This window comes from Peromyscus californicus, unplaced genomic scaffold (assembly GCF_007827085.1).
Source record: "Peromyscus californicus insignis strain IS unplaced genomic scaffold, ASM782708v3 Scaffold_4__1_contigs__length_199733344, whole genome shotgun sequence".
Lineage (NCBI taxonomy): Eukaryota > Metazoa > Chordata > Mammalia > Rodentia > Cricetidae > Peromyscus > Peromyscus californicus.
Genome location: NW_026294562.1, coordinates 85,277,614 through 85,301,428, shown reverse-complemented (window position 1 = coordinate 85,301,428; position 23,815 = coordinate 85,277,614). Strand labels below are relative to the sequence as shown.

General features: G+C 43.4%; 1 protein-coding gene across 4 annotated transcripts in view; it reads right to left on the bottom strand.

Moving 5' to 3' along the window:
* Nucleotides 1-11,734, bottom strand: part of Smg1 (SMG1 nonsense mediated mRNA decay associated PI3K related kinase) — a 104,515-nt gene extending 92,781 nt beyond the window's left edge. For 3 of the 4 annotated variants that reach the window (XM_052713868.1, XM_052713865.1, XM_052713867.1), the window contains exon 1: nucleotides 11,344-11,734. Coding sequence is in view for 3 of the 4 variants with exons in the window: in XM_052713865.1 (XP_052569825.1) it covers nucleotides 11,344-11,429 (86 nt within the window). In the remaining variant the exon portion in view is untranslated. The remainder of the gene's footprint in view (nucleotides 1-11,343) is intronic. The other variant, XM_052713869.1, reaches the window with a different exon arrangement.
* Between the last annotated feature and the right edge of the window lie 12,081 nt (nucleotides 11,735-23,815).

Sequence of the window (23,815 nt, the reverse complement as noted above, 5' to 3'; positions counted from 1 at the left end):
AAAAAAAAAAGGGGGGGGGGGAGGAGGAAGAGCAGCTTGGGGAAGGCAAAGACTGGTGTATCTCTGCGAGTTCAAGGCCATTGTGGTCTACCTAACAAGTTCCCGGCCAATCAGGGCTAAATAGTGAGACCTTGTCTCAAAGAAACATACAAGGGACTGGGATGTAGCTCAATGGTGGAACACTAAGCCCTTGGCCCTGCATTCAATCCTCAGACAGACAGACACACAGACACACAGACACACACAGACACACACCCTACATTTCAAAAAAACAAGAATGGTAGTTATAGTGCAATTTTTGTGTCCTTGATAACTTACAATGAAATAAAGGCAACGTGCATTATAACTATGTTAAGACAAGCCACTTAAATACTATATTTCTTTTAGAAAACTTGTTTTTAGGGCTGGCAAGATGTCTCAACAGGTAAAGAGGCACTTGCCATGTAAACCTGATGACCTAAATTTGATCCTGACACCCTTGTAAAAAATGGAAGAACAAATTCTACAAAATTGATCTCTGACTTCCACCCATGTTTGCAATATGTGCACCTGAGTGCACACACACACAAATGAAAAAAGTTTTTTAAAAGAAAATTTGGTTTTACAGCCAGTGAGATGATTACTACACATACACTTAATTATTACCCATAAGTTCATTTATAACTTCAGTATTTTCAAAATGGAACACAATGCTACACATTAGAGTGCTGCTAATATTCCAAACAATGACATAATCATTTTTAATAGAATACAATCTGTGGGTCCTTTTAAACCCTTTTAAACCTTTCAAACTTCTGAATAAGCACTCTGTCTCAAGTTCCACAGGCTTGATGACACTGAGAACCTACTCAGTTTTCGTTTTTCCTCAGGTACCTAGAACAGTAAAGACAGGCAAGAAACGCAACTTATCTTTTTACAACAAATTCTAGGATGCTTTCTTTTCAACTAAATATTGATATTAATTCTGTGATACCAGTGTTCTAGTCAGAAAAAAGGAAAGGTCCTAGCTATATGATAAATAACAACATAAATAAATACTAGCTTCCAAGAACTCATTTCTAACTAGAATACAATTTCACTTTCAATTTCTTTTTGTATTGAAATATAATTTCGTTCAATACAGACACTACAATGAAAGCAGCAATGCACTGTTTCACAAACTGTTGGCTCTGGAAAATCAGGGTTTCATTCCTCCAATCACATGCAGAACTAAAATTCCCCCAGGCATTTTAAAGGGGTATCAGCAACTTCAATCCAGTACTTTATAGATACAGCGGACATGAGGTAAGAGGACAACGTGTAAAAGAATTTCAAAATATAAGCAAGGTTGTTTTTCAAGATTAATAAGACTTATGAATCTTAATTACCATGTCCTTCCTTCTATTTAAGACCCAGCTACCAAAGACCATTAGAACAACAATTCCTTGAAGCTGCTTGACTAGCTGTATAATCTGCTGCCTCAGGCTAACTGGCCTGCTGTAAGAGGAACAAGTCCCCTCCAAATGCTCCCTAAGGTAACGGGTTTATAAACCCAGGAACTATGTAAAAACAAACAAACATGCAGACTCCAAGTCCCACCTCTACCAACTATGACCTATGACCAAAGTATACCTGAAAAACACTGCATAAGTTCTAGCAGTGTACAGTAGGATGTTTTTTCCATCATTCCTTGATCAATGCACACTGACATAGCAATAGGTGAATAGGCATCCAGAGATGCTTTAGAGGGGTCTCAATCCACAGGTTGAGAACACCTGCTCTAAAGTGTCCATGAACAAATACTGTGCTATTTTAAAGGTATGTCAGCATCTGAGAATTTGGATATCTGAGTGGACCTGGAGGCAAGCCCCTGTACAGATAGCAAGGGACAACTACATTGGCATTCAAACAGAATAAAGCCGGGTATGGTGTCAAACATCTTTAATCCCAGAACTAGGGAGGAAGAGGTAGAGGATCTCTTTGAGTTCAAGCCAGCCAGGGCTACATAGTGAGACCCTGTCCCAAAATAAAGTAAAATTGCTTTTAAAGAGAGAAGAGACTACATGCTATTTTTAATGCACTAGCAAGGTGGAATGGAACACAGATGTAAAACATTACTTATAGAAGATCTACTCACACTATGCTTAATGGAAGAATACAAACGTGAAGATTTGGGGTAATGGTTAAGTAAGTACTATGAAGAAAACCCAGCATATGGTGTTTAAAAGTCTGGGTCGCTCTTAGCAGTTTGAGAACAGCCAGGCTGAACACTCTGGGAGAAAAAAACTTCACAGCAGTTGCAGCTACCACTCTATAGCAAGAACAATTGCAAACAGTATGGCAACAAGGTGCTGGGGGTGATGAGGTGCCTCAGGGCAAACAAGACAAGCACAGACACACATGTCACACATCACAGGCAAAGGAGAGAAAATGACTGGATCTGTTCTCTTCAACGTAAACACTAGGAAGGGTTACAAAATGGGTAATTGATGTAATAAGCATGTGTTGACTGTTCACTTTCACTTTTACAAACTTTGGAAAGAGGACAGACACAAAGGCAGAAGGATCTGGGTTAGGAGTCAAAGGAAGCTGAAAAAAGCAAGAGTGTGGATAGAGGGCCAGGAATCTGTAGTTCCTAGAATAAGCCTACCCACATAAGGACCTCCCATGCGTTCCAGCACTCAGACACCAGAAAATGTGTCTACCATCTGAAACTTTTCAATACTTCAGATACTCCAAGGAAGCAAGCAACGTTTATAGCAACAGTTAACAAAAATACTTGAAGTCGGTAAGGTCCAAAAATCTAATAAAGACTAAACTGATAATAAATCCTGACACAACATATAAAGATATCCTCTCTGCAAAAGATTTCAAAGTAGGGCCAGAAAGATGGCTCATTTGGTAAAGGTACTTAATGCCACACCTGACAGCCTGCAAGATGGTCTTTTGACTTCCACAAATGATATGCGGCTGGTGGTGGGGAGGTTGGTAATTCAACTGAAAAATCTGTCTCTTGTTGAAAATGGTGGTTACAGAGGTATACACATTCATTAAAAAAAAAAAATTAACAATTAACCAACTCAAGAATGAACCACAGGTCGGGCAGTGGTGGTGTACGCCTTTAATCCCAGCACTCAGGGGGCAGAGGTAGGCGGATCTCTGAGTTCGAGGTCAGTCTGGTCTAAGAGTGAGTTCCAAGACATCTAGTGCTGTTACACAGAGAAACCCTGTCTCAAAAAACAAAAACAAAAAAAAAACGAATGAATGAATGAACAAATGAACGAACAAACAAACCAACCAACCAACTTTGGGCATGATGGCACACACCTCTAATCCCAGCCCTCAGGAGGCAGAGGCAGGTGGATCTCAGAGTTCAAGCCCAGACGGGTCTACAAAGCAAGTTCCAGGACAGCCAGGACTGTTACACAAAGAAAATCTTTCTGGGAAGGGGGAGGAGGGGAAACCATACATATGTGATGGAGTTCACTCAATAAACAGAAGAGGGAGCAGAACTAACTTTCTAAAACCAAACAGTTTTGAATAAGCAAGTTGGTTACACTCTAAAGACAAAACAGAAAATAAAATATAGTAAACTGGGCTATTGTGTATAGGAATTAAACTACAAATGTTCTACAAACTCTGCTTTTAGTTCTTTATATAAAAGAAAGCCTATTTATTTTGTAGTTCCAAAAATACAACAAGCTCTGAGAAAAATGAAGTCAATTTCAGGTAATCAAAATAATGACAGTATGAAAAGACCTGAAACAGCTTGTGTGACTCCATCAAGGACAGTTCAATGACAGGAACTCCACAGATCTGTTTCTGGTAATTAGGATAGGGAAGGCAGGAAACCCTAGTGAATCCAATGTTCCTAAAAAGGTACTGTGGTCATATCTGCTTTGTTAAGGTGACTTAAGTATGGACAAGGAGAAAAACTCATTCACCTAAGTGATCACTCTTAACCAACACTAGACAACAAATGAAGGGCTTCTGCTAGCCCAAGTTCCCATATATTCAGAACAGTTTTGTATGAGCTTCAATCATGCACTATAAACAGAATACAGAATACATGACTTAGGTCCTCAGCCACCTCTTGTCTAGGCCTTCCCAACTGTGCTTACAGATACACACCCTTCAAGAAACAACAGAAGCTAAATGAAGACACTCTGCTGTTGGTAAATCTCAAACCATTCCAATTACACCTGAACTAAGCCCAAAGCCAACAGTACAGTTCCAGTCCAGCTCTTGAGCTTCACCATTTACTTGTCTTACTCCTCACAGGCATCCTGCTTCTAACTAAATTGAGAGAATTTCTCAAGGAGAGCTTGCCATTTTACAGTGGTCTTTCTGTCTGATTCAGATTTTCTCCAAGCTTAGCATGAAATTGTACAGACCAATTTCATCACACCACTGATGTGCATGCAGTGTCACCAGAGACCAGAATGTTCGACTCAACTGTATAGCCTTTCCTCCTCTGTAAGTCCCCAAATCTGAAACTCCACTTACCAAATATAGAAACAGATACACCAACACTATAACACAGGATCCATATGCTTTGCCATTTTTCATTACTTAGTCAAACCCATGTAGATAAGGCTTTAACGGTACAGTATGCTCTGCCATTTTAAAGCCTTTCTGATTTCTCACTTGCAAGTCAAAAATAATCCACAAAAAGTATCAATATGACTGGTGAGAACATTTTCACATAGTTAAAACTACTTTATTATCTCTTAAAATTTAAAATAGGGATTGGAGAGATGGCTCAGCAGTTAAGACTGCTCTTGCAGAGGGCTCAGGTTCAATTCCTAGTACCCACAATTATCTGTAACTCCAGTCTCAGGGGATCCAATGCCCTCTTCTGGCCTCTGAGGATACTTCATGCACAGGTTTCCCAGACATGCAAAATACCCACACATTTTTTAAATGAAAATTTAAAAAAAAAAAATGTAAATACTAAGTCACGCAGTAGTGGTGCATTCCTTTAATCCCAGCACTTGGTAGGCAAAGGCAGGTGGGTCTCCAGAGTTCGAGGCCAGCCTGGCCTATGGGTGTTCCAGGACAGCCAAGGCTACAGAGAAACCCTGTGTGGGGGTTGGGGGTTGGGTAGGGGTGCTAAATACTAATGTTCAGTCATGCTCCAATTTTAAAAAAGAAACGAAGGACCAACAAAATGCTTAATAGTTAAGGCACTTGCCACCAATAAGCCTGATGACTAGAGTTATAATTGTCAAGTGTTTTTTATAAAGAAGGTTTTATTTGACAATGAAAAGATTAACTTCCATTGAAAAAGCACTCATATACAATTAGTTGAAAACTGTATCCAATGCACTCAGAAATCTATAATACAGAACTGGTAAAAATGGCAATCAGTGGGGTATGGTGGCCTGCAGCTGTGTTTCCTCATAACTTGGAGGCTGAGGTAGAAGGATCATTTAAGACCAGTGGGCAATATAAACAAAACAAAAACTTGAGCCCAGTGGGCAATATACAGAGGAGACAAAAATTTATACATACTCATTAAATTCTACTTAAAGTCCCATTCAAAGCAATTGGATATGGGGCTCTGTTCAATTTCATGATTTTTTTCAATATATTATGTATCTATGGACACCAGACTTAGTACAAACTCACAAAAAGTGGGAAAAACAACTCTGGTCTCAAAAAACCAATGTCAGCCAGTTGAGGTGGCACATGTCGGGTTTTTTGTGTTGTTTTTTGTTTTGGTTGGTTGAGACAGGGTTTCTTTCCTGGAACTCACTCTGTAGCCCAGGCTGGCCTCGAACTCAGAGATCCACCTGGCTCTGCCTCCCAAGTGCTGGGATTAAAGGTGTGTGCCACCACTGCCCAGTTGGCACATGCCTTTAATCCCAGGCACAATTCCGGGCTAACATATTCTACAAAGGGATTTCCAGGCCAGTCAGGGCTATGCAGAGACCCTGCCCACCTGTACTGTAATCCTAGCATTCCAAAAGTTGACTGAGCAAGGAGTAAAACCAGCCTGGGCAGCCAGGCAGCGGTGGTGGTGGCAGTGGTGAAGCATACCTTTAATCCCAGCACTCAAGAGGCAGAGGCAGGTGGATCTCTGCGTGTAAGGCCAAACCTGGTCTACAGAGTGAGTTCCAGGACAACCAGGGCTACACAAAGAAAGCTGTCTTGGGAGGGTCTGGGATATAATAGTGAGACCCTGTCTCCAAAGTAAAAACGCAACTTCTATTTGTTTTGATTTTTGAGAGTTCCTTGTATAGCCCTGGCTGTCCTGGAACTAGCTCTGTAGACCAGGCTAGCCTCAAACTCACAGAGATCCGCCTGTCTCTGCCTCCCAAGTGCTGGGATTAAAGGTGTGAGCCACCACTGACCATCTTAAAACCCAACTTTTCATTATCAGATATAAATATCTAAAACTTCAATTTCACAACACTTCTATCTTTTGATCTTTCACATGGAGTTTTGTACTCCTGAGAACTTTGATCTGCCTACTAAAAATGGTAACTAGTCCTAATACTGTGTCATCCATTTAGAAGCCTAAAAATAGAAAGGCCCTATGACACATACTAGTAACTCCAACCACTCAAGGTTGAGGGAGGAGGACCTGAAGTTTGAGATCAGCTTGAGCTACAGAGTAACACCTATTCTCAAAAAAAAAAAAAAAAAAAAAGGTCTGGACAGGTAAAACTTAGGCACTAACAAGACACCTAATATACAACAATACATAAGTGTTAAATAACAATACTCAGCTGTTAAATAAACTATGACTCCCAAATATAGAAATAAGATCCATTGGATGCATTCTTCTTTTTCCAATATTTATTGTATTTTTATTTTGTGTGTGTGTGTGTGTGTGTGTGTGTGTGTGTGTGTGTGTGTGTGTGTTCAGATCCTGTGGAGCCAAATTTACAGACAATTGTAAGCCGCCAAAAGTGAGTGCTGGACTCGGGAGGCGGAGGCAGGTAAATATCTCTTGTGAGCTCCAAGCCAGCCTGTCTACAGAGCAACTTCTAGGATAGACAGGACTACACAGAGAAACCCTGGGTCTCAGGTCAGCCTGGGCTATATGAGACCCTATGTCAAAAAAAAATTTTAACTTTTTTTTTACTTTATTTATTTACAGTGTGTGTGTGTGTGTGTGTGTGTGTGTGTGTGTGTGTACACACGCGCACGGGTGGCTCCGTGCTTATGTGGAGGTCACCTACAAGAACTGGTTCTCACCTTCCACCATGTAGTTTCTGGAGTTCAAACTCAGGTCACAGACCTGGTGCTAAGTGCTTCTTACCCACTGACCCATCCCCTCCCCAAAAAGAAATGTTTCTTTGTTTAACACATGGTCACACAATGTTGTCCTGGCTAGCTATGAACTCATAGATCCGTCTGCCTCTGCTCTGGAGTGTTGGGATTAAAAGCATGCACCACTACACTCCGCTCAAAAAAACTTTTTAAGCATTCTGATATCTCTCTTTGGGTACAGCTAGGTATTTCCCAAATAGGTAAAATCCAGAAAATGATTGACTTTGGCTAGTGGCAACAATAGGTCTCTTTTCAGCACAAAGTGGTAAAAAACTACCATTCCTGTTTTTCTGTGTGGGGAAAAAAAAAGATATCCAGAAAAATCCCAACCAAAATCTTTCCAACTTTTTGTGTGAGACAGTCACAGGTTGCAAGTAAGTAATAAGACTAATCTAACACCACTCATTTCTTTTTCTTTACAAAAAAGAATCTAGCTAGCTAGCTATACAGCCTAAAATTTACAATCCTCCTGCCTCTGCCTCCCAAGTCTCCCAAATACTGAGATTACAAACAGGTATGTGGCACCACAACCCCACACTGAGCTCTTGCCTAACCATTCTGAAATGTTGAGAGTACAATGTATTTTAAAAAAGAGAAAAAACAAACAAACAAACAAAAAAGACTACAGCCAGGCACTGGTAGAGCGTGCCCTTAATCCCAGCACTCAGGAGGCAGCGGCAAGCAGATCTCTGAGTTCAAAGTCAGCCTGGTCTATAGAGCAACTTCCAGGACAGGCAAAACTACACAGAGAAACTCTGTTTGGAGTAGGATTTGGGGGGACCATAGAAGGACTACAAGGCCAGTGCCCTATAAACACTTAACTCTTAAAGTTATTTCTAGTGGTCTTGGTAAATTTGCTTTATTCCCTTACCAAAATAGCCTATTATTCAGCCACCAGAGACACTTCTTGTGGATGTGTGGGGGATTCCTTTTACTATGACTGAAAGGACAAACTGGCAAACAAATACTAAAAGAAGCTGACAAGAATTGCTCTTTTTCTGTTGTTTTGAGGCAGGGTATATGTAGCTCAGGCTGGCCTGGAACTCACTATGTAGCAGAAGATGACCTTGAATTTCTGATCTTTCTAACTCCACATCACTGAGGAATTACTGGTATGTGCTACCACACCCTGGTTATGCAGCTGGGGATCAAACTCAGGGCTGCTTCTCGAATTCCCAACCCAAGAATTGCTTTCTCAACTGCCTGAATCCTCCTCACCTGCCCTCCTGAAAAATCAGAAAAAAAGGTAGAGAAAAGGCAAATAATTGCTTTTAATAAAAATTATTTGCATGAAAATAGGCCTGACGATAACACATTTATAATGCCAGCACCTGGGAAGTGGAAACAGAATCAGGAGCTCAAGGACATCCTCAGCTACAGAAAACCTTTGGGGCCAGTGGTGGGGCAGAGGGCCTGAAAAGAGAACTCTCAGCAACTATGAGCATTTGCTGATCTTGCAGAGCACCAGAGTTTGGTTCCCAGCACCCACATAACGACTCATAATTGCTTGTAACTTCAGTCCAACGTGTCTAACTTCCTCGATCTGACTTTTCCTGGTCTCCTGGTGCACATACATATAATACAGGCACATAAAATAAGTAAATTTTTTAAGATTCAAGGGCCAGCAAGATGGCTTCCCAAGTAAAGAAAGGCACTTGCTGCCAACCCTGATGATCATAAGAGACTCCATATGGTAGAAAAAGAGAACAGACTCCTGATATCCACTCGCTGATCCACTTATTGCTCACTGTGGCAGAGAAATGCCCACGCAAATAAATTTAAAAACAAACAAAAAAAGATTTGAATAAACTATACAGTCTTTCTGCACTTGAAAATACATGGTAAATGCAAGTATCTCCCACTTGGCCACATGGGAAGATAACCTCCATTGTGTCATCAGCATCATCTTTCTGAGGAAAGGAAAGAAGATGACCTCTAATTTTACTATGAATTAAACAGTTTTTTCACTGGCTATTTAGCAAATCAATTATTGTCACCTTACTAATAAATCAAGTTATGTTATGGAGTATGTCTATATTCCTGTTTCCTCTATAACAAAAGAAAAGCATCAGGGCATGGTGACACACATCTTCAATCCCAGCACTCGGGAGGCAGAGTCAAGCGGACCTCTGTGACTTCAAGGCCAGCCTGGTCCACAGAGAAAGTTCCAGGACAGTCAGGGCTACACAGAGAAACCTGTCTTGAAAAACCGGGGGGGGGGGCAAGTATTTCCAGCCTTGCAATTGCTACTCCATAGAGCCAAGTGTGCATCTCATAGTACCCCCTACCCAATCAGAGCTCACAGGAAGTTTTCATCCTTTCCCCATACACTCTCACTCAGTCAAAAAATAAAAGCACCTGAAACATTGGCAACATTTACTAACAACCTATGTACATATTCCTTAACTGTATAAACCATTCTGCTTTGTATCTGTCAAGCTAGGAAGTCAGGTGACCCCAGCATGTGCTGGAATTTTGGGATTTATTTCTTTACAACTATAAGCTATTATTTTCCAAAAGCTGTATTTGACAAGAGCATTTTAGTCTTTTAAAAAATTATTAAGTTCTCTTAAATATACAAGTCATGATGCAGAAAAGTAGTAGAATCCATTTTTTGTTTGTTTTTTCTAGACAGGGTTTCTCTGTGAAACAGCCTTGGCCTGGAACTCCTGTAGACCAGACTGGCCTCAAAACTCGAGATCCTCCTGCCTCTGCCTCCCAGTTGCAGGGATTAAAAGTGAGCACTATCACGCCTGGCTGTAGAATCCATTTTAAAATGAGAGCTCTATCAAACGCCAAATTAAAATTCATTTATCATCTAATATGTTAGCTGCTTAAAACCAAATTTCAAACATTTCAATAAAAGTAAAAATAACAAAGCAAGTCAATGTAAATAATTAGTCAGCTTGTCTTAACACACCGCACAAACCCTCATACAGGGAAAGGCAAAGCTACGACTTTGCAAACACTTTAACTTGCTTCATATCTCGATTCTAGACTCAGGCATTCATTTTTAAAATTATTTAGTCACAAATATCAGTTCTCAATAGACACAATGTTTAGGAATGCACATTAGACAAAACTAAGTGTACCCCTATTAACCAAAGATCATTTTAATTTCTCTACCAACCCTTAAAATGTTACATCCTAACCTCTCATAAAATCCCTCATGTCCAAACCGTTCTAGAAAGCAAGACCGACCCCCCAAACGTGTGTGCTTTCCATTTACGTAGCCAATTTCTGAACAATTACACTGGAGTGTACTCCAAAGAATGCATCAACTACCACAGAAATACAGGATTATGCATTTAGGAAATTCTAGGAACTATGTTAAAGCTCAGTAGTCACTGAATAGTTGAAGCATTTACTCAGAACAGAACAGAACCTAGGTTGAGCACAACCGGTCCATAATCAGAAAGACCTGACTGGAAATAACTTTACTTTCGAGTTAATGCTCCCAATATTTTCAAATTAAACGAAATCCCAACTCCTCCATGCAACAAAAAAATTCTCTACTCCTGCGTGTCCAAAATTCACTCCCAGGTGTCTAAGTAAATTGCTGTTCACCAGAGTAACTGTTTCTGCAGTTGGGGAAAACTTAAAATTCCCCAGTGCCAGATTGGGTCGACTCCACTCAGTCCCACAATCTCATCTTTTGGCTGACTAATGTCCTGCCTAAGTCAGAGGAAGGCCTCGGTTGGAGTTCGGGGCTTTTAAAATACATTAATTAACACGTGGGAGTGCAGAAGGGAGCAGAGTTAAGGTGGTCTTTTCGCATGGGGACTGGATCAGAAGAAGCCAAGGAAGTTAATGGGTAACAGGGAGAGTTCCTGGACCTCAAATCTCAAAACGGAGAGAGATGGCAGCGGAACGTCCTCCTCCACCGTCCTCGATCCACCCCTCGGGCTGAGGCAGGCAGCCGGGCACAGAGGCCTGGGCTGGCCGCGGCCTTCCTGCCCGGGGCCGGGAGGACACCCAGGAAGCCGCGCCCGGCTCCAGGAGCGGCGGGCCTAGGCCGCGCCTCCCAGTCCCACGGGCCTAGGCCTCGGCCAGCTCCAGGCGAGGCTCGACGCGGTCACCTACCTGGGTTGCCAGTCATTCCAGCTCCGCGGGTACTTGGTGCCGCCGCCGCCGCTGCTCAGCCGAGACCCCGGGGCTCTGCGGCTCATTACCTTCCCCGACACGACATGGCCAAGCGCCGCCGCCCAAAGAAGCGCGAGTCGCCGCCTGAACCGGCCGCCGCCGACACTGCGCTCTGGCCCGGGGCTGAGGAGGAAGCCGCGGAGGGGGCGGCCGAGGGCGGGGGAGGCGGACGGCCGTTCCGGGTTCCGCTGGAGCCCGCAACGCAGGAGCAGGAGGCGGGAGCGGCGCGGCGAGAGGGAGGCGGAGGCAGGCTAGGCGACGTCTCTTCCAGGGCAGCGCGCGGCCCGCGACGCTGGGGCCCAGGAGGACGAGGACAGCGAGGAGGCGGTGGCGGCGGCTCCTCACGCTCACACGGCCACGGCTTCCCCGCCTCCCGGCTCCGCCCGCCGCGCCGCCGCTGCCGCACGGCATGCTGGGAGCGAGGGGCGGTGCCGGCGCCCTTGGAGTCTGGAAAGAAGGGCGGGGCACGGGGTGAGGGGCGTGGCCATTGCTTGCAAACTATGGTAGGGGCGGGGCTTATGACAGGGGTAGGGTCACCTACGAAGGGCGGTGCCGGCGCGCTCCTAGCCTAGGGGAGAAGGGCGGGACCTCTGGGGGGCGGGGTCTGTGCTGAACCTGAAGAGGGGAGGGGCGAAAGCCAGAAGGCGGGACTTGATAGAGAGGTGCGGGAGTCATGGGAGCCTAGGCGTCAGGGCGAGGTTTCGCTCGCGTAGCCGAAAGGGGTGTGGCTTTGGGGACAGGGCGAGAACTACGTGAGGGGCGGGGACGAAAGAGACCTCCCTGAGCTTCTTGGGCTGCGGCTAGGACTGCGGCTAGTGGAGAGCGCTGTGGCTCCGCCGCGGGGCATCATGGGAGAAGGGAATCTCTGTCCTCGGTCCACACTCGCTCTCCCACACACTCGGAGGACCGGCAGTCAGGTGTGAAAAGACGTCCAATGGAGGACGGGAGGTGGGGCGTGCCCTTGCGCGCCCACATAAGACTTGCCCTTGGCGCTCACATGCGCCCACCTGCCTGCCACCCTCCCTAGAGGAAAATGAGACTAATAAAATAGAGGAAGAGGAAGCCAAATCGACACCTTTTCTGCCCTCACCTGAAATGTCATGCAGTCCTAACATCTTCCTTTTTCCAAATGTGGAAACCAAGACCACCAACCCCTGCTTCCCGCCACATGAACTGTACTTGGTAATCCTCTGGTTCCTTCTAGCAGAAAGAGGCTAGTTACCCACACACTCCAGAAAGAATCGCTGAAGTATCGGGCACATTGTGTGAATGCAATATACTTCTTTGTGTGAGTGTCTACACATGTGGGGTCCAGAGGACAACCTCGGGTGTTGCTCCTAAGCCTCCAGCTACCGTTTATTTTGAGACAGGGTCTCTTATTGGAACCCTCATTGGCTGGCTAGAGAGCCCCAGGGATCTATCTGCCTGTCGGCTTCCTCAACGCTGGTATTACAAGCGGTGGCACCATATCTGGCATTTTTCTGGTGGGTTCTGTTGGCAAGGCAAGCACTTTAACAACGGAGCTATCTCCCTAGCCGCAGGCTCGTCTTAAAAAGTGATCAATATGCTCCTCGAGCAAATTTTTTTGTTTTGTTTTGTTTTGTTTTTTGAGACAGGGTTTCTCTGTGTAGCTTTGCGCCTTTCCTGGAACTCGCTTTGGAGACCAGGCTGGCCTTGAACTCACAGAGATCCGCCTGGCTCTGCCTCCCGAGTGCTGGGATTAAAGGCGTGTGCCACCACCGCACGGCTCAAGCAAATATTTAAACCTTTCCCTGAATAAAGTTTTAGGCCATCATTTTGTATTACAAGAAGTATACATTACTTACGACGTAATTAAAATGTGTTACCAATGGCACAGTAGGTAGAATGCATGAAGTAACATGCACGAAGCACTGAGTTCCTTCCCCAGCACCCCATCAACGCAGCATGATGACCGGTCTGTAACCCCAGCACTAAGGAAACAGAAACTGGAAGTTGTTCAGGATCACCTTCCACTACATATCAAGTTCCGGGCCAACCTGAGCTACGTGAGACCCTAAAAATACCCACGCCCCGAAAAAGAAAAGTATTACTAGAAGTACTTAATTGTGAGGAGATATCTCCCTAGAGTATGTCCCTCCCATCCTCCCACCTTCTGATCCTCGAGCATGCCCACAAACTCCTCACCAAAGGAGGATCTTTCCAGAAGACAATCAAATGAACCTTCCTCTCCCTCTTCCTCTCCCTGCCGGTCAGTGGCCTGTCATTGCAGAGAGGGCAGGGAGGAGGAGGGAGTCTTCTGAAAAGATGATCTTTGACCCAACAGGAGGAATTGGCCAGCCCCAAGCCTAGTCACCAACCTACCATAAAAAAAATTAGCCGGGCGGTGGTGGCGCACGCCTTTAATCCCAGCACTCGGGAGGCAGAGGCCGGTGGATCTCTGTGAGTTCGAGGCCAGCCTGGGCTACCAAGCGAGTCCCAGGAAAGGCGCAAAGCTACACAGAGAAACCCTGTCTCGAAAAAAAAACGAAAAAAAAAAATTAATTTAGTGGAGCTGAGAAAGTAATTCAGTGTTAGAGTATTTTACTCAATTACCATGTTTGGGGCCCCGGGTTCAATTCCCCAGCACTGAAAAATAATAATGATGATAACTTCAATAAGATTGTTTCATCAGAACAGATATAGCCCATGTGCACACATATCACACTGAAATTGCTTTGGGAACCCTCACAAATGCCCATTTCCTCCTCATTGAAGAGAGGATACAAAGGGTTCTGCCAGGTGCTTAAATTAAAAGGCACAGCTAGACTCCAACTCACACCGCTCCAGCATCAGCCTCTGGGGAACTGGGATTGCAGGCATGCGCCACCACGCCTGGCTACAAAAAGTTATTCTTGTTTTGTTATTTGTAATGTATGTTTCATTACAAAAGCAGTAATAAATACATAGCCTGGTTTTTCTAATTGCTCATTTTATTTTTAATTATGGGGATGGTGTCCAAAAGAGGACATCAGATCTCCGGGACTAGAGTTATAGGTAGTTTGGAGCTACCTGGTGTGGATGCTGGGAACCGAACTCAGGTACTCTGCAAGAGCACTATGCCTTCTTGAGCACTGTATGGTGAAGCACACCTTTAAGCCCAGCACTCAGAGGCAGAGACAGGGAGATCTCTGTAAGTTCAAAGCCAACCTAGTCTATACAGAGAGTTCCAGGCCAGCCGGGACTACATAATGAGACCCTATATACACACAAAAAAATATATAAAAATAGAGCAGTACATATTCTTAACTGCTGAGTCATCTCTCCAACCCCAGGACACTCTCATATATCATCTAATCATGATTTGTTCTTTTACTCAACATTCAGCAAAATTAGTGGAGCACCTGCCAACATAGAGTTTGACAACAAGACAGCCATCAACACCCAGCCCTGGAGAAGTTTAGGGACAAAGCACCAAGGGGCTGGACCTTTCCAAGAGCAGGCTGGAATACCAACATTTGGTCATGTCATTCCCCCCCCCCCCCCCCCGTCCCACCCCCCATCTCATCCACCCCCCTCCCACCCTTCCCCGTCCCACCCTTCGACCCCGGCTCTCAGTCTTGCTGCAGATGTCTTTTACCTGATGCCATTTCTTAGTTCCAAATTCTGGTATTTAGATTGTTTCCCTCATATTTTTTTTTCTCTTAAGGGCAAGCAAAGCTTATTGAAAAGTAACAGCAGCCTGCAACAGGGAGGGTCCCTGAAAAAGGGTTGTCCCCTCCTGGCTTTTTTTTTTTTTTTTTTTTTTTTTGCAGCATTTTATATAGCCCTTTGCTGGACCAATTTTATGTGTTACTAGAGTTCAAACCCAAGATTTAATGCACACTAGGCAAGTACTCTACCAACTGAGCCATGTCCCTAGTCCTTTCCCTCAGATTCTTTGCTTTTTATGCTCCAGATGAATTGATCCTGCTTCTTTTTCGTTGGGACCCATTAAGAAATAGCTAATATACACCGGGCAGTGGTGATGCATGCCTTTAATCTCAGCACTCGGGAGACAGAGCCAGGAAGATCTCTGTGAGTTCAAGGCCAGCCTGGTCTACAGAGTGAGATCCAGGACAGGCACCAAAACTACATAGAGAAACCCTGTCTCGAAAAACTGAAAAAAAAAATGGCTAATATGCCTAATTAATCTCTTTGCCTTCCTTAAGTAGCTGATGCAAATGATGTAATGAGCATATCGTGTCAATTATTAGACTCTCAAATCAATTAACAGCAGAATAACCAGAACCTTAGATTTTTGAGAAAAATTTCACAAGTCTTTTTTAACCTTTCCAAGTCACAAATGAAAGCAATTCAAAAGAAGGCTCTGAGTTCAAATTTTGACTCAAATAAGAGGAGAGAGTGTTGACAAAGTCCAGACTCTTACTGAAAAATGGAGATATTAATTGTGCTGGCTTCTTGGAGACTTTAAGAGGATCCATAGAACAAAAATCAGAAATCCTTGAGTAAAAAATCAGATATATGAACGACTGTGGCAGCTCATCAAGGAATAGTACTTCTAGTCAAGACTGAAGAACTGAGTTTGACCCCTAGGACCCACTTGGTAGGAGAGAACCAGCAACTGCAAGTTGTCCTCTGACCTCCACGTGTGTCACGGTGTGTGTGTGTACAAATGCACATGCACAATAAATAATAAATAAATAAATAAATAAATAAAATACACTTTAAAAAATCAGATCTACAGTTTTTCTGAAGTATATGACTATTTGACAATTGGAATCCTGTTGATTAATTCTTTTTGTTTGTTTTGTTTTTTGTTTTTTGAGACAGGGTTTCTCTGTGTAGCACTGGCTATCCTGGAACTTGCTCTGTAGACCAGGCTGGCCTCAAACTCATAAAGATCCACCCACCACTGCCTCCCAAGTGCTGGGGTTAAAGGCTTGCACCACCACCACCCAGCTGATCAGTTCTTATTTGTCTGTGTGTGTGTGTGTGTGTGTGTGTGTGTGTGTGTGTGTGTCCCCAAGCATGCATGATGCTTTTCCACAGAAATAATTAACCCTTGTAAACAGTGCTAGCAAAGGGTAATGTGAGTCTAGAGCATGTGTGAGAGACTCTCTTGGTAGAACTTTCCCAGGAAACACTTTTAACAGTTTGCATCCAAAATGGTTAATGTTCTTTCCCCAATAATGCCACTGTGGGAACCTACAGTAAAGGAACTTGCTGGGCTGATACTCACTTTGAAAGCCTAGAAACCTGAATTCTGTCCCCAGGACCCACATAAAGGCAGGAGAAAACTGACTCCCCAATAAGCTGTTCTCTGACTTCCACACAGTAAAATAATAAAGTGTGTTAAAAAAAAAAAAAAAGCCCCAGCACTCAGGAGGCAGAGCCAGGCGGATCTCTGTGAGTTCGAGGCCAGCCTGGGCTACCAAGTGAGTTCCAGGAAAAGGCGCAAAGCTACACAGAGAAACCCTGTCTCGAAAAACCAAAAAAAAAAAAAAAAGCCTCATCTCCGACTCAATGATCAGAAGCCCTGAATGTAGGCCCCAGGCATCAGTCATTACACTGCCCCCGGACACGCTTTGTGTGTGTACCTGGAAGTATTCAAGTGCAGACATTCACGAATGCATATCAGACCCCAGAAGCACTCTGCTTTATTGCCTGCTGCTTTCGATAGGCTAGCTAACCTGCAAGCTCTCAGGACCCACCTGTTTTACAGCACCCATGCTGAGGACCCTGGCACACGAAGCCATGCCTAGCTTTTGATGTAAGCACCACATATTTGAACTCAGATCGGGCTTTCAGAGCAAGTGCTCTTACCCATTGCCATTTCCTCAGCCCCTTCCCCAGGGCATTCTCAAGGGTACCCAGCATTGAGGACCACCATTTGAGAGACCCTGAGAGGTGAAGCAGTCAGTTCTCAGTTCCTCTCAACCCCATCTCCCTCCCAACATTGTGAATTATAAAGACGAAGATAAACCACTGGGGGATAGGGAGATGGAAACTGAAAGCCTTGTTTTTTGTTTTTGTTTTTGTTTTTTAAGGTGTATTTTATTTTATCTGTGCTTTTGTTCTGGGGGCAGGGTATGTGTATGTGAGTTCAGGTGCTCTCCGGAAGCCAGAGACACAGGATTCTCCTGGAGCTGGAATTATGGGTCCTTGTATGCCTCCCTACAGGGGTGCAGAGAACCAAACTTTGGTCTTCTGCAGCAGCAGTATGAGCTCTTAACCTCTGGTCTTAGTTTGCTTTCTATTGCTGTAATAAAATACTATGATCAAAAGCAACTTGGGGCCAGGCAGTGGTGATGCACACCTTTAGTCCCCAGCACTCAGGAAGCAGAGGCAGGAAGATCTCTATGAATTCGTGGCCAGCCTGGTCTACAAAGTGAGTTCCAGGACAGCCAGGACTGTTACACAGAGAAACCCTGTCTCGAAAAACAAATAAACAAACAAAGAAAAAAAGACCAGCAACTTGGGAAGAAAAGGGTTTATTTCACTTATACCTAAACATCACAATCTGTCATCAAAGGAAGTCAAGGCAGGAACCTGGAGATGGGATCGAAGCAGAAGCCATGGAGGAGTTGTACTTACTGGCTTGCTTCTCATGTCTTGCTCAGTCAAGTTTCTTATATCATCCAGGACCACGTGCCTAGGAATGGCACTACCCACCATAAACTGGGCCCTTCCATATCAATGATCAATCAAGAAAATGTCATACAGGCTTGCCTACAGATCAATATTATGAAGGCATTTTTTCAACTTAGATTCCTTCTTCCTGGATATGTCCAGGTTGTGTCAAGTTGACAAAAACCAACCAGTACCCCTCTGAGCTCTCCAGCCCCAGGAGCTTCGTTCTTACTCCTAGTTGGATATTTTCAACTACTCATGTCAAATTTGAAGGTACATAAGGCTTTCAGGTATCACCCTCTTTTCTTTTGGTGGTTCTACATCCCTGGCTCTACTAGCATTTTTCTAGTCCATTTCTGTTTTAAGAATGGAATTTCTGAAATGTCTGCCATAAATCAAACAGTGAAGGGGAAGATGATAGGAATCTCACTTATACAACTTAAGTAAAACACAGATCTCTGAACAGATGAAGATAGGTTTCTTCTGTATCCCAGAATCTAATCAATATTTATATGTATAATTCAGCTATCATTTGGCTTAAAAGGGCTTATTGGGAAATGTTATCATTTTTACTATTTTCTACAGAGAAAATATTTTACTGTTTAAAATAACCCTGGACTTTTGAAATATAACCTGTTTTTATGTTCAAGCTGTCTGTGTACTATTTCTCCTGCAGTTGTACATAAAATGTCTTTACACTCAAAAAAAGGACAAATACTATAGAATTGTATTACATGAAATATATAGAATATACAAATTCATAGAGACAGAAAGATTAGATGTTATCTCAAGATTGAGAAGGAAGGAATATAGAGCAATGATTTCCTAAGTACAGAATCTCTGTTTCGTGTGATGGAAAAGCCCCACAAATGGACAGTAGTATCAAAACATAATATCATGAATGTAATAAATCAATACAATTAATATAATTAATAAATATCATAAATATAATTATTGAATGAATACTGCGAATTTAATCAATGAGTATCACAAATATAATTAATATCATGAGTGTAATTAATGAATAACATGAGTGTAAATAAATAAATAAATAAATAAAGCATGACTAGATAAAATTGAGGATAAAGTTTCTGCAAATCAAATTTGAGAAACTGCACATGTCAGTTGTTACAGAATGACATGCTGCCAATCTTGATTGCTACTTGGATGCAATGGAAACTATGCTCTGTTACATGTGGAAAATCTTAATAAAGTCTGTGTATCAGGAAAACAAAACACAAAAAAACAAAAACAAACAAACAAACAAAAAAAGAATGGAATTTATGATTCCCAAACACTGTCTGTCAGCAGCTGGTCTTGTTTGCTTGGGTGTTTTGTAGCACTGAGGATTGAACCCAAAGTCTCTTACATGCTAAGCAAATACCTAAATCCCCAGGCCTTTTTTTTTTTTTTTTTTTTTTGACAGGGTTTTTCTGTGTAGCCTTGGCTGTCTGTCCTAGAAGACAAAACAGCCTCAAATTCAGAGATCAGCCTGCCTCTGCCTCCTGAGTGCTAGGGCTAAAGGTATATGCCACCACTGCCTGGCTTTATTTATTTATTCATTCATTTATTTATTTAAATTTTGAGGCAGGAGCTAGAGAAACGGCTCAGTGATTAAGAGAGCTTCCTGCTCATCTAGTGGACCCAAGTTCAGTTCTCAGCATCCATGTCAGATGGTTCCCAAGAGCCTGTAGCTTAAGTTCAAGGGCATCTGACATTTCTTCTGGACTCCAGTGTATGTGCACTCACTCGTGAACAAACCCCCACTTAGATACACACATATGGACCTCATTAAAAAATAAAAGTGATGTCGGGCGGTGGTGGTGCACGCCTTTAATCCCAGCACTCGGGAGGTAGAGCCAGGTGGATCTCTGTGAGTTCGAGGCCAGCCTGGGCTACCAAGTGAGTTCCAGGAAAAGGCGCAAAGCTACACAGAGAAACCCTGTCTCGAAAAAATAAATAAATAAATAAAAGTGAATCTTTAAAAGAGAACACTTGAGGCTTTCATCACTAAATTGCCCAACCTGACCTCAAATTCACATTGCAGTTCAGGCTGGCCTAGCTTGAAATTGTGATCCTACTGCCTCTGCCTCCTGAGGAGCTGGGAGTTTGTGCCACCATACCATACAACCTCTACACATATAACCTGATGTTCCCTCTGCCTGGAATGCCTTTCCTATACTCAATGCCTTTCAGGACTGGAACCAACAGTCAGGTGACTTCAATGTTTAGGGTAAAAAATGTCAATAGGGAAAAGCTTGCATTTGCACAAGCCCAGAAGTGGAACCATGTGGTGATAGTGTGTCCCCCAATATATTGTGCACCCTAATAAACTCATCTGGGTCAGAGAACAGAACAGCCACTAGACAGACATAGAGGCTAGAAAATGGTGGAATACACACACCTTTAATCCTAGCATTCCGGAGGCAGAGATTTGTCCGGATCTATGTGAGTTCAAAGCCACACTGGGAACAGTCAGGCATGGTGACACACGCCTTTAATCCCAGGAAGTGATGGAAGGAAGCAGAAAGGTATATAAGGCATTAGGACCAGGAACTTTAGCTTTTAAGCTTTTAGGCTTTTAGCAGCAGTTCAGCTGAGATCCATTCAGATGAGGACTCAAGAGGTTTCCAGTCTGTGGAAACAAGATCAGCTGAGGAATTGGCAAGGTGAGGTTGGATGTGGCTTGTTCTGTTTCTCTGATCTTTCAGTGTTCACCCCAATACCTGGCTCCCGAGTTTTTTATTAATAAGGCCCTTTAAGGTTCATGTTACAGAACCATCCTTCAACTTGAGACTCCAAACACTTCATTATCTGGCCCCTACCCTGTCTTGGAAGGTCCATGTTATCTTTTCAGGGAGAAGTTTTATTCTGACCTCTGTACCCCCCCCAAAAAAAAAAGCTAAGCAGTGCTGTCATACTCCCTACTTCTTTCCTTGGTAGTCCTTGTCACCATCTGCAAGGGTTGGGTTTCTTTGCACATGTATCACCTGCTTGCCCCCCAGGATCCTGCTTTGTGAACGCCAAGGCCACACATGTCCCATCATTACCCCCATCTGTCTCTGGCACCAGGCAGAATATTTGACCCTCAGGAAACACTCAAGAAATGGGGAGAGGAATGGAAGTTATCTAAAATGTGGAGCAAGATGGTACACAAATATTCATCTGGCATCACGGCTCAACAGGCCAAAGTGCTTGCCCTATAAGCCAGATGACAGGATTTGATTCCTAGAACCCGCATAAACCACAGGAAGGTTGACGGAGAAAACCAACTCCACAAAGCTTCTCTCTAACAAACATATGCATCATGTCTTTTGCCCATGTGTGTGTGCACGTGCACGCACACACACACATCACACATACACACTAGCAATAATTATAATTAATAAATAAATATTCATCTGGAGTAAGGCGAGGTGTTACATGCCTCTAACCCAAAGACTCAGGAGGTTGAGGTAAGAGAACTGCAGCTTAGAGATCAACCTCAGCTACACAGGTTAGAGGCCAGCCTCAGCTACACAGGTTGCTCCAGCCCAGCTTGAACTACCTAAGTAATCTCAAAAGAAAAAAGTATAAATCTCAATTTGACTTTATTGTTTATTGTTGTTGTTGATCTTTGTTTTTGGTTTTTGTTTTGTGTGTTTGTTTGTTTGTTGCTTGTTACCTGCTTGAGACAGTGTCTTGCTATGGGTCCCTGGCCTGGAACTCTTTATGTATAGCAAGGTGGCTTTGAACATACAGTGATCCTTCACTTCTGCTTAGTGCTGGACTACAAGCGTTAGCCATTCCTTACACCAGCGATTGTTTTTTCAAATGTGTGGAGCTGAGCAAGAACCCTGAACCCTATGCAGGCTAAGCATGTGCTTTATGCTGAACTGTATCCTCCAGCCCTCAGTTTGACGCTCTCTCTCTCCCTCTCCCTGTTTCTCCCTCTCCCTCTCCCTCTCTTCCCCCTTCCCTCTCCCTTTCTCTCTCTTTGAAAAAGAGTCTCATGTAGCCCAGGCAGGCCTGGTCTCAAACTCACCATGTGCCAAGGATGCAAGTATGACCTTTAATTCCTGATCCTCCAGCTACCATCTCCCAAATGCTGTAATTATAGACATATACTACCATCCCTGGCCTCAGAGTAATTTCTTGTTTTTGTTTTGTTCTGTGACAGATTCTTTATATTTGCTCTGGCTGTCCTGGAACTCATTATGTAGACCAGGCTGACCTCGAACTCACAGAGGTCAATGTGCCTCCGCCTCGTGAGTGCTAGGATTGATTGGTCTTTCTTTCTTTCTTTCTTTCTTTCTTTCTTTCTTTCTTTCTTTCTTTCTTTCTTTCTTTCTTTCTTTCTTCCTTCCTTCCTTCCTTCCTTCCTTCCCTCCCTCCTTCCTTTCTTTCTTCCTTTCCTTTCTTTCTTTTTTTTTTTTTTTGAGATAGGGTCTCTGTGTAGCCCTGACTGTCCTGGAACTCACTCTGTAGACCAGGCTGGTCTTGAACTCAGAGATCCACCTACCTCTGCCTCCTGAGTGCTGGGTTTAAGGGCATTATTTACCACCACTGCTCAGCTCAGTATGACTTCTTAACAGCAAATGTGATGATATATTTACCTAATACAAAAGGGCTAAGGTTAGGTGGGCTATATATGCCTTATTTTGCCATTGCCTCTTGCTAGTCACAGAAGTAGAATCAAAGTCTAGTAGAATTAGCAGGTAAAGACGTTTGCCACAAAGCCTGATGACCTAAATTGGATTCCTAGAATCTACATGACAGGAGAGAATTAACTAACTCTTCTATACACATGAGCCACCAGGTAGTGGTGGCACACTCTTAGGGTGGGGCAAGTGAGCCACACAGACCAACTGAGTGAACTTTGGCCAAGGCAATGAGCCTTGGCTTTAATAACAGTGACTGGCATACACTAATATTTATCGAGCATTTACTATGCATCCCCCTGAGCCAAACGAACAATACTATGGGAGTTGTCTAAAACACACTATGAGGTAGGTGCCAACGAGGCATTACTGACTAGGACCATGGTACCAGGAGAAACCTAACTGCTTACTCGAGGTCACCCAGTTAGAGCAGACAGGACCAGTCAGAGAACAGCAGAGACAGAGTCAACGGGTACATTGGGTCCCAACCTCACATTTGTAAGAGGTCCAGATTTAGACCTTTGACATTGCCAAATGAGTTTATACTGAGCCCTAAAGACACAGAGCAAGAAGGAAGTCTGGATTTTAAAGTTGTATCCCATCACTGGTTCACCCACACACCTGTGAGGAACATGTGTTCACATCTCCTAATAAATTAGATCACTGCCTGGTGAATAGATAAGTACATTGCGTTATAGTTAAACTGTCCAATGAACAAACAGAAACTTAAAATACAGCAAAGGGCCTGGGAATGTAGAAAACTTGCCTTTCCTGTATGATACCCTGGGTTCCAGCCCTAACACACACACACACACACACACACACACACACACACACACACACGCAGCATTTTTACAGGTATAATATATATGACATAGATATATAGTTGGTAAGATCTAGCACAAATTCTATGCTATTTGCTCTCTTCTTTTAGTTTTTTAAATTACATTTATTTATTGTATTGTATATGTGTTGGGGGGCACACATGTGTGAAGGTTGGGGAACAACTTTCTGGAGCTGACTCTTATCTTCTGACATGTCCGACCTGGGGATGGAATTCAAGTCATCAGGCTTGGCAGCAAGAACCTTTACCTGATGAGCCATCTCGCCGGCTCATTTACTCTTTCTTTGTTTTTGGTTTTGGTTTTGGTTTTTTCGAGACAGGGTTTCCCTATGTAGCT